This window comes from Vigna unguiculata, chromosome 8 (assembly GCF_004118075.2).
Source record: "Vigna unguiculata cultivar IT97K-499-35 chromosome 8, ASM411807v1, whole genome shotgun sequence".
NCBI classification, from domain to species: domain Eukaryota; kingdom Viridiplantae; phylum Streptophyta; class Magnoliopsida; order Fabales; family Fabaceae; genus Vigna; species Vigna unguiculata.
In genome coordinates, this window is record NC_040286.1 from 35,872,753 (window position 1) to 35,890,960 (window position 18,208).

Genomic DNA, 18,208 nt, shown 5'->3' on the forward strand with positions numbered 1-18,208 from the left:
ATGTAAGTTTAAACAACAACAAAAAAACTAATAAAATTCGTAATTTGAAGCACATTTTTCATAAAGGTTTATTTTGTAAATTTTGGTTCTCATTCTGTGTGTAAAACTTAGTATTAAAATATATTTTTAAAGAAGTATTTGAAAAGTTAAAGAGATTTCAATATTGCTAATCAGTGATATTGCTTACTTTAACACAAATAATACTTAAAACAGTTTTGTAATATTATTGAAATATTATTTATTGAAGACATTTGTTATTTATACGTCTAAATATTATTTGTAGTAATTACAAAACAATAAAAGAAGACTTAAATATGGTCAAAGGCCTTTTCGGTAAAAAAAATTGGACAATTATTAATAATTTTGTGTGTTACCGTGCATTTTTTTCAAAATGATAATTTTTGTGTGTAAAGCTTTTATATATATATATATATATATATATATATATATATATAAATATATTATGCTAATCAATTTACATATAGGGTTAAGGGTTGAGTTACTAAGCCTTTTAATAAAAAATAAAAAAATCATAAGAGATATAAATTTGACACCAAATTTGATTGCATCATTTGTTGTGTTATGTGGATGTCATATATTACTTTGGAATTTAAATACAGTGTAGTTTTTTGAAGTTGGCGCTTTTCAATTTTACTGAAGACAAAATCCGAACCCTAGACTAAGCATCTACGCACACTTTCCTTCATACTGATACTGATCACTATCCAATCATGCCCAGCTTCTTCCTCCTTCACTTGACTTACTGATTATGCATAAAAGTGAATACAACATCATCACTGTTGTTAAGTTGCAGAATCAGCTAAGCATTTTGTCAAACAGAAAGCAGGCGAAGATAATCAATGAGTGGGGTATTGAAACAGCCGGGTGCATTTGCAATTACGCCGCACAAAGTATCTCTCTGCATACTCCTTAAGATCTATGCTCCACCCGCACAGATATCGATTCCCTTCCCTTTCGCTTCTGTTGCTCAGCACAATCGTCTGGGCATGTTCTTGTTGGCCCTCACCAAGGTCACCACCACCTTTTTCTTTACTTCCCGCTGAAACAGTTTGCTTTTCTATTAATTTTGTCATTTCCAGTATAATTTGAATCTGAGTTTATCGCACTCTGGGATGATTATTTATGTTAAATTTTGATACTTAACTTTGTGCCTTGTCTGTCCTTTATGAGGGTCTGATTAGTTAAATCTTGTGTTAAAGTTATCTCATGCCAGCTTCTCCAAAATTTGACTTCTAATTTATGCATAAATTAATTTGTTGAAATTCACTAATGTTAGCTTTTTCAAAATTTGATTTTCAACTTATATCTAAGCTAAGTTTATGGAGAAACTTATTTGTTTTTATATATATTTTCTTCTCATATGAATGCTTATAAATAAAGAGGTTTATCTAAACATGTCCTGTCCAAACAGAATTGTGCTTACTTCTTACTGTGTCGTTTAGAATTAATCTTGCACCTTGTTGTCTTGTTGATGGCTTGAATTAAAATGGCCTTTTCAATATAATTGATTCTTTTGATTTTTGTTTTAATCCAGTTTTGCATCACACATTTTCTTCATGCTGGTTAAAGATTTTATTTATGCTTCTGCTGTGTTGAAAATGTTGTTGATAATGCAGTCATGTGATGATATCTTGGAGCCTAAATTGGATGAACTAGTCCATCAATTGAGAATGATGAGTCAAAATTGGGAGGCTTCCTGGGTTATTGATCAGTTGATGAGTAGACTTTCGTCCCTGTCGTCTCCGGATGATTTGTTCAATTTTTTTAGTGATATAAGAGGTGAGTTTATCAACTTTAATATGGTTAGCCCTTAACCATATTTTCTATATGTTTGCTCTGCTTTTGCTTCTTTTTTTTTTTCTTCTTTATTTGACATGCAAGTCGCAGCAAATTTTATTATTACATTAGACCAATTTTACATATTTACTGATATTAAAATGTGGTTCAGGAATACTGGGGGGTTCTGATTCAGGTGCTGTTGAAGATGACCAGGTTATTCTGGACATGAACAGTAACTTGGGGATATTTCTTCGGCGTTGTGTACTTGCTTTTAACTTATTATCGTTTGAGGTATAACGTTTTCCAGCATTCTTAACATGGTTTATTTTGATGATTGTTTGAATTGATCTCTATCCATGTCAATGGAAAGTGGGAGGAGGTGAAGTTGTTTTTCTCTGAAGCTTCATGTAATGCTTGGTGCTTCCGACAAAGTTTTGCTTTCTAAATGTTGCATTTGAATGAGTTTACATTGATATTACTAAACTTCAAAGAATGGGACTCGTCACTGATATCTTTTGTTTTCATGATGATCAAGTATCTATTAGGAGTTTAATATACTACTTTGACTCTGATTAAGTTTTTTTTTTTGTTTTTTTTTTAATTTAAACACAATTTGGAGTCTATAGTGAAAATATTTATTGCTTAGTTTATGTGAGTAATTTTCACATTTCTTCTTTAGAATGGAACTTCTCCACCTTATATAACCTCTAATTTCAATGTCTAGGGTCTATCCCATCTCTTGACAAACCTTGGGATCTATTGTAAAGAAGAACTCTCAAATTGTCCTTCCTATGAAGAACACAGTGTAGATGATTGTAGTAGTAATCTGGAGACATATTCAGAATATGAGAACATGGACCTGGAGAACTTTGTCTATGAAAAGGTTTCAGAGGAAATTGAAGCAAGAAAGGAGGCTAGTGGAGTTGTTCCATTTCATCTTCATGCACCCAAGACTCTTCTGAGTTTAGTTGACGGTATAATAACTTCACTGGGCTGCTACTTTAGTGCATTCTGTTGTTTGGGAAGCACTTGACAAATATAGACCAGGAATTTACCAAATAACCAAATTCCACTTTTTTGTTTTATTCTTCACTTCTTTGAGCTTCTCTACTTATGCTTTTGCTTTTGAAAACAATGTTTGATACAATGAGATAATGGTGGAACAGATATTGATGTGCCTGCTGATTCAGTATCCAAAGAGACTGAGAAAGTTAGAGTAGTCAGTTCTTTTGGGGACTCTTCAAGTAATATTCTGCGAGATGTTGATCAGAGTGGTGCAGTATTTCTGCGGACAAACTGGCAGGTACAAGGGTACTTACAGGAGCAAGCTGATACCATTGAAAAGTAAATAACTTGTAATCCTAAAACTTTCTTGATTTTCTAGTTTCAAAAGAACTTGTTGTTACAATGCATAGCATTTGTATTAACTTTCAAGTCGTATTCATTCCATTCAGGAATGGTAATGCTGTATCTTACAATGGACTTGAGACTATTCTACAGCAGCTACAAAAATTGGCACCTGAACTGCATCGGGTAAGTTAATTTTATTAGCTTCTTTAGTTCTATTTCTTATCTATTTATTTCATTAAGTTTGCCATGATTTTGTGTTTCACATCAATCCAGGTTCACTTTTTGAGCTACCTGAATGGTCTTTCTCATGATGATTATCTTTCTGCTTTGGAGAATCTTCATTGTTATTTTGATTACAGGTAATTGAACAGTTGTTTCTTTATTTCATCTCTGTGATAACATTGATCTATGTTTGGGTTCATTTGTTGAGTAATTAGATATAAAGCAAGCGGGAAGTTGGTATCATTGATTTGTTCTTGTTCACCATCAATGGATGTTCATTGCGACCTCAATAATTACAATTGACTCACCCAAAAAAATCATTTGCACCATTATCCTGTTACTATTTTTATTCTGTACTTGTGTGTTACTGAAGAAGCAATACAAAATGTATTTAAAAAGTAAATTGTTTCCAAGGAAGTAAATTGACTTGCTATTAAATGGTGCTCTTCCACGTGTTTGGTTTATTAATACTTCCAATCCTGAATTTCTTGACATAGATGATTGTCAAAATTTAGAATCTCAACATATGCAATTGTAAACATTTTCACGTCCTTCATCAATACTTTTGTCTTCTGTTATGAATTATAGATTTATACCTATATTTGTCCCTCGGACATATTATTGGAGAATCCACATCAATTAAATATAACGTTAAATTATAGTATATAAGTGAATCTAAATTTTATTTTATAACTAGGTTTTGTGAGGTTGAGTTAGGTTTGAAATTCATTTTTTAAGATACTATGACAACCTATACTAACAAGGTTTATTGGGCTATCTTGTCACTTTTTATCAAACTGCTATTAGATCACCCAAAAATATCTAATCTTATATGCTTGAGATGTTCACACTTTGGCTTGGAGGGGTGTGATCCCACAATAACTAGAAATATGACTAAATTATAGCTTTTTTTATCAGCATTGACTAAATTATAGTATACATAAGTTGGCATAAACCTCACCTTACAAGTCAGTTTTGTGATGTTGAGTTAAGCTTTGAAGTCCACTTTCTTAGAAATATCCCCAAGTATTGAGTGTCTTTTTAGCCAATAGAAAGGATTGAGGAGTGTTATCCCTTGCAACTGAACTTATCTTTTATTTGTTGGACAAAAGTGCAGGGACTGAAGGATTTGATTTTGTTCCTTCAGTTGCTGGCAATGGCTTTGGAAGATATGAAATCGGTTTATTATGTTTGGGGATGATGCAGTTTCACTTTGGGCATCCAAAGATGGCATTAGAGGTAATTTTTTGGGTATTTTGATCTTATAAATGCTGGATTTCTACCTTTTTCTAGTCCTCAAGGCTTCTATTATTTGTATTCTGTTGTACTCAGATAGCTTTTAAGCCATTATAATTGTTCTACTATGCATTATTCTTTAGTGCGACCCTTATATTGGTTGTTATGTTTAGGTCTTGACGGAGGCAGTTCGTGTTTCTCAACAGGTAATCATATACAAATAACTTTTATTTATCCAATAAAAATCCCAATTTGTATTCACCAATTATAAGTAAAACCGAAGCGGACAGCAAATGTTGCCTATGTATGCTATGCTGCTACATGTAGGACATGGCAAAATAAATGTTTTTGATAAATATTGCCATTTGAACTTAAATATTTATTCCTGATATATTAGTCATACATGTGATGTGAAGACTGACAACATTCATTTATGCAGCAAAGTAATGATACCTGTCTTGCATATACTTTAGCAGCTATTTCAAACTTGTTGTTTGAAAATGGTATCTCAAGTACAGCTGGGACACTGGGATCATCATACTCACCTTTTACAAGTATAGGTGTTTCACTCTCTGTTCAACAACAATTGTTTGTTCTCTTGAGAGGTTCTTTAAAGAGAGCTGAAAGTTTAAAGTTAAAGCGGTTAGTGGCTTCCAATCATCTGGCAATGGCCAAATTTGATCTCACGGTATTGAAAATTTCTACCTTATTCAATTATTTATTCTGCTCGGGGATTGTTTTATGAAGCTGTACTTACATATAGCATGTATTTCGAATTTGAATCCCAAGCATAATGTAAAATTTTATTGTGTCTTTAGCTTCTTAAAATATTCAAACCTTAAATATATTTATCTGTTTAGTATACGAATATAGGAGAGACACTGCAGAATTGTGCAAATTATGGACAATAAAGTTCATGAGTTACACTGTTGAACTAAGAAAGAGTTATCAAGTGTTGATTGAGATGAGTCAGTGTTTGAGTTTATGCCAGAGAGGTCAACTTCAAAAGCTTTATGTCTACAGCAGGGTGTGATGTATCTATGAGAAGGAAACTAAAGATTCTTGTAGTCTTCATTGAGATAGATTAAGTATAGGCTAGGATGGCACTCAAAGTCTTAAGGAAGGCTTTCAGGAAGGATTTACTTTGAGTCCATATAAATGTTATTCAGATTAGATTGTAATACAGCTTTGTATGTTGTACTGGACTTTCCTTTGGAATCTGTTTCGTTGGCTATTTAGATTGAAATTCGCTTACAATTTGGTCATGATACATACACTTAAAACTATAGCATCAATTTGCACCCTACCCAGCAAAAAGGCATTTGTTGAGATGGGAAAATTTGTCTCTCCCTTAAAGAATTGAGTCCCTAAATCTGTCATTTGATTCATGTCTTTGGTATGGACTTCCCATTTTATTTTCTCTAGTCTCAGAACATGCCACTGTTGCTGTTTCTATTGCTATTGTGTTTTGTAAAAAAAAAAATTGAGAAACTGATAATTGGAACGAAAGAGAGTTTTCTATTACTAATTTTATTGAATCTCTAGCAGAAATATTTGAAGCAGTCTCTGTAACTGCCTTTAATAGAACATAACTCTATAACTAACTATAGCGGACATAACTAACTACAACTAGAACAATTAATTACAGCCGGCAAAACCAGTGTTTCAGCTTCTGTTGTTGGTTATGCCAGCTGTATTTAGTTATTCTAGCTGTCTTTTCTATTACAGAAACTACTTTACACTCTTTACTAGAAATACTTAAGCTCTATTGAGAGATTTAAGAAAATCAATAACAGAAAACTTTCTTTGCTTTTAGTTCTCAGTTTCTCTTAGTTCTCCATGTATTATGTTCAGAACACAGCTTTGAGCAATTTGGGTTGCAAATAAATGTGGTATTCAAGTGTGATAGGGCAGTCTTTTCATTATTACACATCATTTTTTTACTTTAGTATTGGATGTTGTTACTATGCACATTAAATAACTAGTGCCTTAGTTTATGCCTTTTAAAGTATACAATTAATATTTGTTTATTTAAGCTATTTCAAACTCTCCTAACTTAAAGTAGATCTTAAGTCCCTGTTAGTGGGTACTGAAATACTGCAACTTTTTTACATCATGTAGTTTCTTGATTGCAGCATGTTCAGCGGCCTTTGCTATCATTTGGTCCAAAAACTAACATGAAGCTCAGTACTTGCCCAGTTAATGTTTGCAAGGTTAAAATCTTTGTAACTATTCTTTTGTTGGTGACAGTTGTAGCACATGATAATCAAATTCTTAGTTTATTTGTTATATGAATGGCAGGAAATTCGGTTGAGCTCTCAGCTGATTAGTGATTTTAGCTATGAGAGTTCAGCAATGACAATTGACGGTGCCTTTAGTACAGCTTGGCTTAGGAATTTACAAAAGCCGACGGGTTCTTTGGTTTTGTGTCAAGAGATTGGATCTGGCAGCAGCTCTAATGTTTCCCAATTCATTGCACAACCAACCTCAATTCCTGGATCTGTTCTGCAAATTTTGGGTTCATCTTATATACTCCGTGCAACTGCCTGGGAGTTATATGGCAGGTAAAGTTGCTATTTGTGTTCAGATATGTTTATATAAACTAAGGTTGGACTAATTATGGTTCTATCTTTTTTGGGGAAATTGACTACTGACAGTATATAAATGATCAAGGTTCCATTTAATCCATATATCAATTATCTATTATGGTGAAGCCTTCAATGTCAGTGATATGTGGCACCACAGACTATTCCTTCCATTTGATAGATAAGAAGAGTTATTGGTGAAGACTTACTGGCTATACTAGGCATAACAATTGTTGGGAAAGGTGGGAAAGATTATGTTAAGACTTAACCAAAAGAGAGGAGAGTCCAACTCAAAAGACTAGTTCATTAGGTTGGAGAAACTCAAGGCTTAAGTACCAAATTAAGTAGCTCATCCTACTCAATTTGGGACTCATCCTAACATTGTCATCCCCTTTAATGCTTGGTTTGCTTCCATTGTTGTCTTATAGATGTGGATGGAACTGAGAGGATTAGAGATGATGATGGTGGTTCGCTTGAGCTAATTTTGAGTGATTTGTGATGAAAGTTTTCTGGATCCGATTGCATATTGTTTCTCCGGTTTGGTTGTGAGAAATGTGGAGAAAACCACATTGAGTTATGGTTTGTAGGTGAAGATGTAAGATTATCAATAATGTTGTTAAAATAATGGTGTTTTGAAGTGTTTTTAGTAAAAATAGTCAATTATGGGGCACTTAATCGATTATGAACCACCCTAATCAATATGGATGTTTATTTTAGTTTTTTCTATAGTTATGTTAAAAAATAATAAACAAAATTACTAATAACAAATAAAACCATCTTAATCTCCACTCTCTTCTAACTCATCAAAACAACCTTACTTCCCATTCTAATTGTCTTTCCATTTTTCTTTTATTTTCCACTCCCTCATTCTCTTTCACACCATCCAAATGAAGTGTAAGAGCTTACATCTAAGGCGGCTTCACTCTATTGACAACTTCACTCACCTACTAGTATTCAGTTTGCACCTTGTTTCAGTTTATAAGTAGCCATTTTTGTAGGTCAACAATCTATAAAAACACCAATTGTTAGAAGTTAAGCACAAGAGGAGAACCCAATCCGAAATATTAGTCCATTAGGTGGGAGGACCTCAGGTCTTAAGTATCACATCAATTAGCTTATTTTAGCTATGTGGGATTCCTAACCAAGTATTAGTGGGTCACATTGGTTGAATGGAAAAATTTAAGTATTCATGGGTTGACATAGAAGGTTCAAAACAATAAATTTCTACATTAAAGGAACTAATACAAATATTGGAAAAATGTCACGCAATCACATTCTCTGAAAAGAGGAGATAACTGGTTTTTATGGGGCATTTATGTATGGGTTAGTACAACTGTACAGGTGTAGTAATGAATGCAAAGAATTAACAGCAATCATGGTCTGACTAAATGGATTTTTGGATAAGATAGATATTGTCCTTGCAGTCTCCCTTCTCTTGCGACTATTAATCTTTGGTTGACTCTACTAAGTCAGAGACCCTGATGATTTACTTTCTCGCTACCCACGAAAAAAATTTAATGGTACTATGCCATTCTTCTTAGTCCTTCATGTTAAGCTTGAGAAATGACTATTTTTCCATTATATAAAGCTAAAGAGCAAAACTGGAAGGTTACCCACTTTAATTGAAGACAAATACTCAGAGAGAGAGAGAGGGAGACAAGGCACATACAAACATAGTCTCTATACTATGTTATATTCTGAAAAAAGAAATAGTTATTGCTAGTCATTAGTAAAAGTGAAGGTGTAGTTGCTATCAAGGTCTTTCTTACCAAACAGGCAGAAATAAATTATCAGTCAATACTTTTTATTCTGGGATTTAATGAGGTGAACTATAGTTTTCAAGCTCAGCTAGATAAATCAAAATGGGTGCACTAATTTCCATCTCGACCAAAATTCCTTAAGTCCTGATTATATTGTAGCAGTTACGGTTATAAATAAAATAAAGCAGAATGCTTGCTTTGTGTTGACAGTTTTTATATGTTTTTCTTTTAATCTATTTTCATCACTTAGGATCATTAAAGATATAAGTCTAGCTTCACATACATATAATACTATTTTTTGTAATAGATTGAAAGCTTGTTCTATGTATTTTACAATCTGATTTTTGTTTTCAATTGTTCTTAGCTCACCGCTGTCTCGAATTAATGTGCTAGTACATGCAACTTGCTTTGCTGATGCATCAAGGTAGCTTCTGAGCTGAACATGTTAAAGAGATTAAATTCCAAGTTGCTATTTTGTATCACCTTTGTTTATTATGAAAAACAACTGTATAATCTCCATTTTGTTAATTTTTTGTTTAATTATCCTTGTTGGTTTCACCAGCTCATCAGATGCAGCATTAGCATATGTAAAGCTTATTCAACATTTGGCTGTATTTAAAGGATACAAAGGTTAGATTGGTTGCAAACAATTGAGTGGAATTCCGCCAAATTTTTTTTTCTTTCTAAATATTGTATGTAATTGTTAAACACATTTGCATTTGTCTTATTATCTTGTTTTTGTTCTTTTGCTAATAGTTTGTAAGTTGCTAGTGTAATTCTTTTTTTTGAAAAAACAAATGTGATAAATTCAACTCAATGGAAATTATTTGCAGTGCAAATTGCCTTTTGTTAGTACAGAGTTGTCTTTTTCTTTCTTCATCAGATGTAGAATGTTCACTATCACCCATTTTAGCTCCTTCTCTTACCTTTCATCCTTATTGTTTCCGACATCCTTCTTTGTCTGTCTGTAGAGGCCTTTTCCGCCCTTAAAATAGCAGAAGAGAAGTTTCTGTCTGTCTCAAAATCTCAAATCTTACTGCTGAAGTTGCAGCTGCTTCATGAACATGCTTTACATCGGTAAGTGGCCTGGTTCATTTGTTGTATTGAGAATCTTTAAATATTAGCTTCTGAGATTTCTGCACAGTTAATAACTTATTGGGCATCATGTAGCGGAAAATTAAAGCTAGCCCAGAAACTGTGTGATGAACTTGGTGTTTTGGCATCACGAGTTACTGGTGTAGATATGGAGTTAAAAACAGAAGCAAGCCTTCGCCATGCTCGTACATTACTTGCGGCAAATCAATTCAGAGAGGTTTTTCTATTATTGAATTTGCTAAAATCAACCAAATACATAAAATTAATCACGTTATTCACAGTTTGTTGTGAATTTATATTTCATGTTAATTTTATTAACTCTGTACAGACTGTTTTTAATTTTCATACAATGATATTTAGGCAGCTGTTGTGGCACACTCTCTCTTCTGCATGTGCTACAAATACAATCTTCAAGTTGAGAATGCTTCAGTTCTTCTTTTACTTGCTGAGATTCACAAGGTATGTTATCATATTTTCTGACAGATGTGTTAGTGCCTGTAGTCCGGATAAACTATCAAGCACTACTGATATGATATTGTTGAAAATTAAGGAAATAAATTAAAATGAAGATATTTGATATATGGAAATCAATCAGAATTGATGTGGTCTGATTTACCAGAAATCAGGGAATGCAGTTCTCGGTCTTCCATATGCTTTAGCAAGCCTGTCATTTTGCCTCTCATTTAACTTGGATCTTCTAAAAGCCTCAGCTACTCTCACTCTTGCTGAGCTTTGGCTCTCTCTTGGATCAAGTCATGCAACAAGGGCTCTAAACCTTATCCATGGAGCATTCCCAATGATTCTTGGTCATGGTGGTTTGGAGCTCCGCTCACGTGCCTATATTGTTGAAGCCAAATGCTATCTATGTGATTCGAACTTCAATGGTATGTAACTATAGATTGTTGATGTTAGACTATGCTTGTCACGTTTGCTGTCTACATATAGGTAAAACATGTGCCGTTTTTGCAAGTATTTCAATAATAGCCGAATTTCTGATTCTGTAAATGATAGCAATCAAATATGGGCAAAATTGTTCAAGAACTTTTTAACATAGTTTGTCAAATGGATTGAGCATGTTTAACTTATGTGAGAGTTCTGACAAACATTGAAGTTCTTTCTCTGGCTGAGTCATTGGAAGTTGGGTAAGGAAGAGTTTTGGCAATTTGGAGATGATGATCGAATGCTTGTTGAGAAGATATCATGTGTATTTAAGATATCTACAAATTTAAATTTAAAATTTAAGGGAGAAAGGATGAACTTATAATATAGTTAGAGAATCAGTGTGACTCTGTTTTGGCCTGTTAAGTGTAAACAGTAAACTCCAGTGGGGCTGTTTTTGAGAATCTGGAATCAAGAGACGTAAGGTTTGTATCACATTTTGAAATCATCTCAGGTTGTTTTCGCAGATTGCTTTGTGTTGAATTCAAAATACCTATTTAATATGTTGCATACTCTGCAATAAAATTATGGAAGTATAAGTTTGGAAAATTCTGGTTTTTCATTTTCTTACAAGGTTTTGTATGTAAGATATGTTTATGTTTGTGATTTTTTTGTTCTCATAATTCCCAAATTTTCGTCTGTTGCCAGAATGTTTAATACTTTTTTTGAGGGGTTGGTCCCTTTTCTATCCTCATGTTGGAGCTTTAACTAAATTTACTAATTTTGAATTTTTCAGTCTTCGAAGATTATGAGGTCGTGATAGATTCATTGAGACAAGCATCTGAAGAACTTCAACTTTTGGAGGTAAGCGAACTTCCAATCTTGTCTGTAAATGAGAGGTCATGTAAATGAATGTATCTTCACTACATGGTGGAGAGTTGCTTCTCAACATCCAAATCTATTTCGATTGCATTTGAATTAGGATATGATTTTCTTGTTCCCTGCAGTTTCATGAACTGGCAGCTGAAGCTTTCTATCTTAAGGCCATGGTGTATGACAAACTGGGGAAATTAGAAGAAAGGGAGGAAGCTGCAGCTTCATTTCGCAAACATATTTTGGCTATCGGCAATCCTCAGGATGAGGATGATCCTCTTGTGCGTTTTGATTCTTCTTGATACCCAATTTTATATATAAGCTAATTAAATTAAATTATATACGATAGTGATCACTAATCTTCTGTAATGATCATTCAATGTTGTTTATAGCTGTAGTCATTTTGTATCCAATTAGAATCTTGGATGCTAAAGGTGAAAACAACCATAACCAAGACGTATGGCATCGACCTTGGAGATGTTTTGTCTCCTCTTCCCTTTGCAGAGGTGATTCGTGTAATGAACACACCAATTACAATTAGTTGTTACTTTAGTTTATATTGAAGTAAATCATTTGTCCTTGTAAAAAAGTAATATTTTCTTTATTTTTTCCCTCTGATTTAAAACTTTCAATTACCTTACACTAACCTAGAGAACTAACACTTGTAAATTCAGTTCTTAAATTGTTTTACTTGATCACTCTACCCATTTTAAGTTTCGTGTTTTAAGGCACAATCAGTAGCGTGACATTATACGAAATCTCGAAAGTGTTTACATCGAATACCAAAGCCAGTTCTAGCTAAGGATATGCATAATTTACTTTTGATTTTTCAAAAGAGACTTAAAAAGTTTCACGTTTGAATTCTCATCCACCATAGAAACCATTTAGCATAGATGTTAACGCTCGTGTCTTATCTGTTGATCAAATCATAGTAATACAAATATTTTTTCTTCAAAGTAAAGGCATAACTAATGGAGAGAGTTTTATACTCACTTTCACACAATTGGCAAATCAAGTTAGGAATTTGCCATCAGTCAAGAAAAGCCGTATAACACCCATTTGTTTATTGGCTATTTCTGCTAACAACTGACTTTCCTAAATGATGGTAACGTTTCATGTCATCACAATAATAATATAAAATTGTGAAAAAAAAAACCATTTTTTCAAATTTTTTAATTGCCCTTGCCTTTTTTAAATTATGTTGAAGTTTTTATTCATTTTAAGTTTTACATATTTTCATTATGTTTTTAATGTTGCTAATGGAATCACAAGTGTTGATGTGGCATTATAAAAAAATATAAAAAGAAATCCTTTTAGTTTTCATACAAAAATTTGCTTAGTCTATGTTTAATTTTATATGTTTTATTATTTATTAATATGAAGTATTTAACTTAATTTTCATATATACTACATAAAATTTAAAAAGTTTGGGAAAGTCAAAATCTAAAGTCACCACTAAGAATCACCTCTAACAGCATCTGTATCAACTATTATTAGGCATTAATTTCACCAAATTTTAAAATAATATTTTGAAAATAAAAAATAAATTTGTCAAATTATTTTAATTTTAAATTAGACAGTGTAATTTCTAACTACATATAACCAACCATATACAATTTTTAATGTTTTTTTTTTAATTTTACAATCTTAATTATTATTTTTTAAATTTAAATAATTATTTATAATAAATAAATGATTTTTTAGTTTTATGATTTTATTAATTTTTTCATTTAAATAATTACTTGAATTATTTAATTTACTTATAATATTTTTTATTTTAATAATTAAAAAACTTATTATATATATATATATATACATGTTCTTTTATTCTTTTAATTTAACTGTTTTAATTATCATTTTTAAATTTAAATATTAAATTTTTAAAAAATAGAAGAATTTAATTAGGATGCTCTACAGGACAAATGTTCGTCTAGTCAAAACAATGCAAGACATCAGTCCTTGATCAACTGTGAGTTCTGTAGAAATAAAAGCTTGGAAGAACATCTAATATATTAGGCTAAAAGAAGCGTGTCTCCATCGTAACCGTACATTTCATCAGCACGATCCTACGATCCTTCCACGTTGATTCAAGTAAGGTATCTGTCTTCATGTCATCTTCATCTTCCTAGCTTCGTCCTCATCCACCTATCTCAGCCATAAACACAATCTCTATGACTATGTTATGTTGTTACAACATGCTACTACACCCTGCACCTGCATCACTCTCCACATCCTCCTCCAACCCCATTCCGCCACGCGTCACTCTCCCCCAACTTCCTCATCCCCTACACAGCACCACCACAAGCCATCACACCTCAAACAAATTTGACCACCATGGGTAACCAAACTGAACTTCAATCAGATTTCAAGCTCGTTGGTTTCAAAAACTTTGTCCGAACCAACCCGAAATCGGACCGCTTCCAGGTGAACCGTTTCCACCACATTGAGTTCTGGTGCACCGACGCCATCAACGCCGCCTCCCGTTTCTCATGGGGACTCGGAATGCCAATCGTCGCAAAATCGGACTTGTCCACCGGAAATCTAATCCATGCCTCCTACCTCCTCCGCTCCGGCGACCTCTCTTTCCTATTTTCCGCTCCTTACTCTCCCTCCATCTCCACCGGTGCCGCCGCCACCGCCGCCATTCCAACCTTCGATGCTGCCGCCTGCCTCTCCTTCGCCGCCAAGCACGGCCTCGGCGTGCGCGCCATCGCGTTGGAAGTCGCCGACGCGGAAGCCGCTTTCAGTGCCAGCGTCGCGCACGGCGCCGAGCCGGTGTCTTCGCCGGCTCTCCTCGAAGGCCGCACTGGCTTCGCTGAGGTGCGGCTCTACGGGGACGTCGTGCTTCGTTACGTCAGCTACAAGGACGCGTCGCACGTGTCCGACACTAATCCCTCGCGGTGGTTCCTACCGGGATTTGAGGCTTCGGCGGCGGGTTTCCGAGAGCTGGACTACGGGATCCGGCGGCTCGACCACGCCGTCGGGAACGTGCCGGAGCTGGCGCCGGCAGTGAGTTACCTGAAAAACTTCACCGGATTCCACGAGTTCGCGGAGTTCACCGCAGAGGACGTGGGAACGAGCGAGAGCGGGTTGAACTCAGTGGTTCTGGCGAACAACTCGGAAACGGTACTACTGCCTCTGAACGAACCGGTTTACGGAACAAAAAGGAGGAGCCAGATTGAAACGTATTTGGAACATAACGAAGGTGCTGGTGTGCAGCACCTTGCGCTTGTTTCTAACGACATTTTCAGGACTCTGAGGGAAATGAGAAAGCGAAGTTTCGTTGGTGGGTTTGAGTTCATGCCTTCTCCTCCTCCAACCTATTATGCCAACCTTCACAAGCGTGCCGGTGACGTCTTGACCGTTGACCAGATTAAGCAGTGTGAGGAGCTTGGGATTCTTGTTGACAGAGACGATCAGGGCACTCTGCTTCAGATTTTCACTAAGCCCGTTGGGGACAGGTTCTTCTTTTTCTCCTTTTTTCTATTTTCATTCTCTGTGCCTATTTTATGCTAGTGCTGCCATAAGATGTCCATTAGTTACCGTTTCTTTTGCTCTGATGAAATCTGAAAATAAGCATGGAATGAAATTTAGTAAATAAAAAATAGAGTATTTGTATGTTGATGGGTTGTTGTGTTAAAATGGCAGACCAACTATATTTATAGAGATAATTGAAAGGGTTGGATGCATGGTGGAGGATGAGGAAGGGAAGGTGTACCAGAAGGGCGCGTGTGGAGGTTTTGGTAAAGGCAACTTTTCTGAGCTTTTCAAATCCATTGAAGAATATGAGAAGACTTTGTTAGAAGCTAGAACAACATCCTGATCCTTCTCCTTCTCCTCCTTCTGTAAACTCAAACTCATAATTACTAATAACATGTAAAACTCTTCAAAGTGGTACACTTTTTTCTTACTATTTACTCATAAAAGCTAATAAATTAAACTGTTTCAAACAAATGCCGGGTTCACATGACTCCAAATTCAAATACAGCAAAGTAATGATTCCCGTCTTGCATATAATTTAGCAGCTATTTCAAACTTGTTTGAAAATGGTATCTCAAGTACAGCTGGGACACTGGGATCATCATACTCACCTTTTACAAGTATAAGTGTTCCACTCTCTGTTCAACAACAATTGTTTGTTCTCTCCAGAAGTTCTTTAAAGAGAGGAGAAAGTTTAAAGTGAGGTTCTTTAAAGAGAGGAGAAAGTTTAAAGTTAAAGCGGTTAGTGGCTTCCAATGCTTCCAATCATCTGGCAATGGCCAAATTTGATCTCACGGTAATGAAATCTTCTACCTACTTCAATAATTTATTCTGCTCGGGATTTGTTTTATGAAGCTGTACTTATATATAGCATGTATTTTGAATTTGAATCCCAAGTATTATGTAAAATTTTATTGTCTCTAGCTTCTTAAAATATTCAAACCTCAAATATATTGATCTGTTTAGTATAGGAATATAGGACAGACATAGCAGAATTGTGCAAATTACGGATAATCAAGTTCATGAGTTACACTGTTGAACTAAGAAAGAGTTATGAAGTGTTGATTGAGATGAGACCTGGAACGAAAGAGAGTTTTCTGTTACTAATTTGATTGAATCTCTAGCAGAAATATTTGAAGCCGTCTCTATAACTGCCTTTAATAGAAAGATTGTTAGGATACAGACTATAGCTGGCAGCTAGAATAACTAATCATAGCTGGTAAAACCTTTGTTTCATCTTCTGTTGGTTATGTCAGCTGTAGTTAGCTATCCTAGCTGTCTTTTCTATTACAGAAACTTCTTTACACTCTGTACTAGAAATACTTAAACTCTATTGAGAGATTTAAGAAAATCAATAACAGAAAACTTTCTTCGCTTTCAGTTCTCAGTTTCTCTTAGTTCTTCATGTATTAAGTTCAGAACACAGCTTTGAGCAATTTGGGTTGCAAACAACCACGTTATGAAACTGAACATTCCCAAATTGGTGTATATGTGTACTAGGCACATTGAATAGCTGATGCTTTAGTTTATGCCTTTTAAAGTATACAATTAATATTTGTTTATTTAAGTTATTTCAAGCTCTCCTAACTTAAAGTTGTTGATCTTAAGTCCTGTTAGTAGGATATGTTTGTGTTTGTGAACTTTTTGTTCTCATAGTTCCCACATTTTCGTCTGTTACCGGAAAGTTTAGTGCTTTTTTGGAGGGGTTGGTCCCTTTTCTATCCTCATGTTGGAGCTTTAACTAAATTTACTAATTTTGAATTTTTCAGTCTTCGAAGATTATGAGGTCGTGATAGATTCATTGAAACAAGCATTTGAAGAACTTCAACTTTTGGAGGTAAGCGAACTTCCAATCTTGTCTGTAAATGAGAGGTCATGTAAATGAATGTATCTTCACTACATGGTGGAGAGTTGCTTCTCAACATCCAAATCTATTTCGATTGCATTTGAATTAGGATATGATTTTCTTGTTCCCTGCAGTTTCATGAACTGGCAGCTGAAGCTTTCTATCTTAAGGCCATGGTATATGACAAACTGGGGAAATTAGAAGGGAGGAAGCTACAGCTTCATTTCGCAAAAATATTTTAGCTATCGGCAATCCTCAGGATGAGGATGATCCTCATGTGCGTTTTGATTATTCTTGATAACCAATTTTATATATAAGCTAATTAAATTAAATTATATGGTAGTGATCACTAATCTTCTGTAATGATCATTCAATGTTGTTTATAGCTGTCGTCAGTTTGTTTCCTATTAGAATTTTGGATGCTAAAGGTGAAAACAACCATAACCAAGACCTTGGAGATGTTTTGTCTCCTCTTCCCTTTACAGAGGTGATTCATGACATTATACGAAATATCGAAAGTGTTTACGTTGAATTCCAAAGCCAGTTCTAGCTAAAGATATGCATAACTTTTTGAAAAGAGACTTGAAAAGGTCCCACGTTTGAATTCCGATCCACCATACAAACCATTCAGGATAGATGTTACTGGTCGTATCTTATCTGTTGATCAAATCCTAGTTGGTCTAACATCACCAATGTAGATATATATATATTTTTTTCAGAGTACAGTCTATTAAGCATCACCAATGGAGAGTTTAATACTCACTTTAACACTAATAGCAAATCAAGTTGGAATTTGTAACAGTCAAGAAACGCCGTATAACACCCATTTGTTTATTGGCTGTTTCTGCTAGCATATGACTTTCCTAAATGATGGTAACAATTCATGTCATGACAATAATAATATAAAATTACGAAACTTCTAGTGAGGTTATATATTTCATAAAGGGGTTGGTTATCTTAGTGTGTTTTTAGGCTCTAAATTTTTTATGAGTTTATATATATTGATGGTAATTAAGATATTGTGGTTCTATATATAGGATATTTGATATAATTTTTAATTTAAAATCTTAAGATAATAGATT

General features: G+C 34.3%; 2 protein-coding genes across 3 annotated transcripts; both read left to right on the forward strand.

The window, feature by feature from the left end:
- Positions 1-607: 607 nt before the first annotated feature.
- Positions 608-12,389, forward strand: LOC114195301 (anaphase-promoting complex subunit 5). Of its 2 annotated transcripts, XM_028085719.1 has the most exons (20): positions 608-1,031; positions 1,638-1,800; positions 1,970-2,091; positions 2,525-2,774; positions 2,967-3,144; positions 3,255-3,333; positions 3,424-3,509; positions 4,485-4,611; positions 4,782-4,814; positions 5,048-5,296; positions 6,744-6,821; positions 6,910-7,172; positions 9,318-9,377; positions 9,516-9,583; positions 9,925-10,030; positions 10,124-10,265; positions 10,409-10,507; positions 10,668-10,932; positions 11,724-11,791; positions 11,935-12,389. In XM_028085719.1, exons 1-20 carry the CDS (start codon positions 861-863, stop codon positions 12,100-12,102), a joined length of 2,775 nt encoding a protein of 924 aa, XP_027941520.1. In that variant the 5' UTR covers positions 608-860; the 3' UTR covers positions 12,103-12,389. The 2 variants fall into 2 exon arrangements, 1 of the variants encoding a protein (XP_027941520.1); XR_003606467.1 differs by lacking the exon at positions 11,935-12,389 and having other exon boundaries at positions 861-1,031; positions 10,675-10,932.
- A 1,534-nt stretch (positions 12,390-13,923) lies between these two features.
- LOC114193231 (4-hydroxyphenylpyruvate dioxygenase-like) lies at positions 13,924-17,658 on the forward strand. The gene is made up of 4 exons (XM_028082952.1): positions 13,924-15,261; positions 15,449-16,076; positions 17,050-17,117; positions 17,261-17,658. The coding sequence occupies exons 1-2, from the start codon at positions 14,135-14,137 to the stop codon at positions 15,621-15,623; spliced, it is 1,302 nt and encodes a 433-aa protein (XP_027938753.1). The 5' UTR covers positions 13,924-14,134; the 3' UTR covers positions 15,624-16,076; positions 17,050-17,117; positions 17,261-17,658.
- Positions 17,659-18,208: the final 550 nt, after the last annotated feature.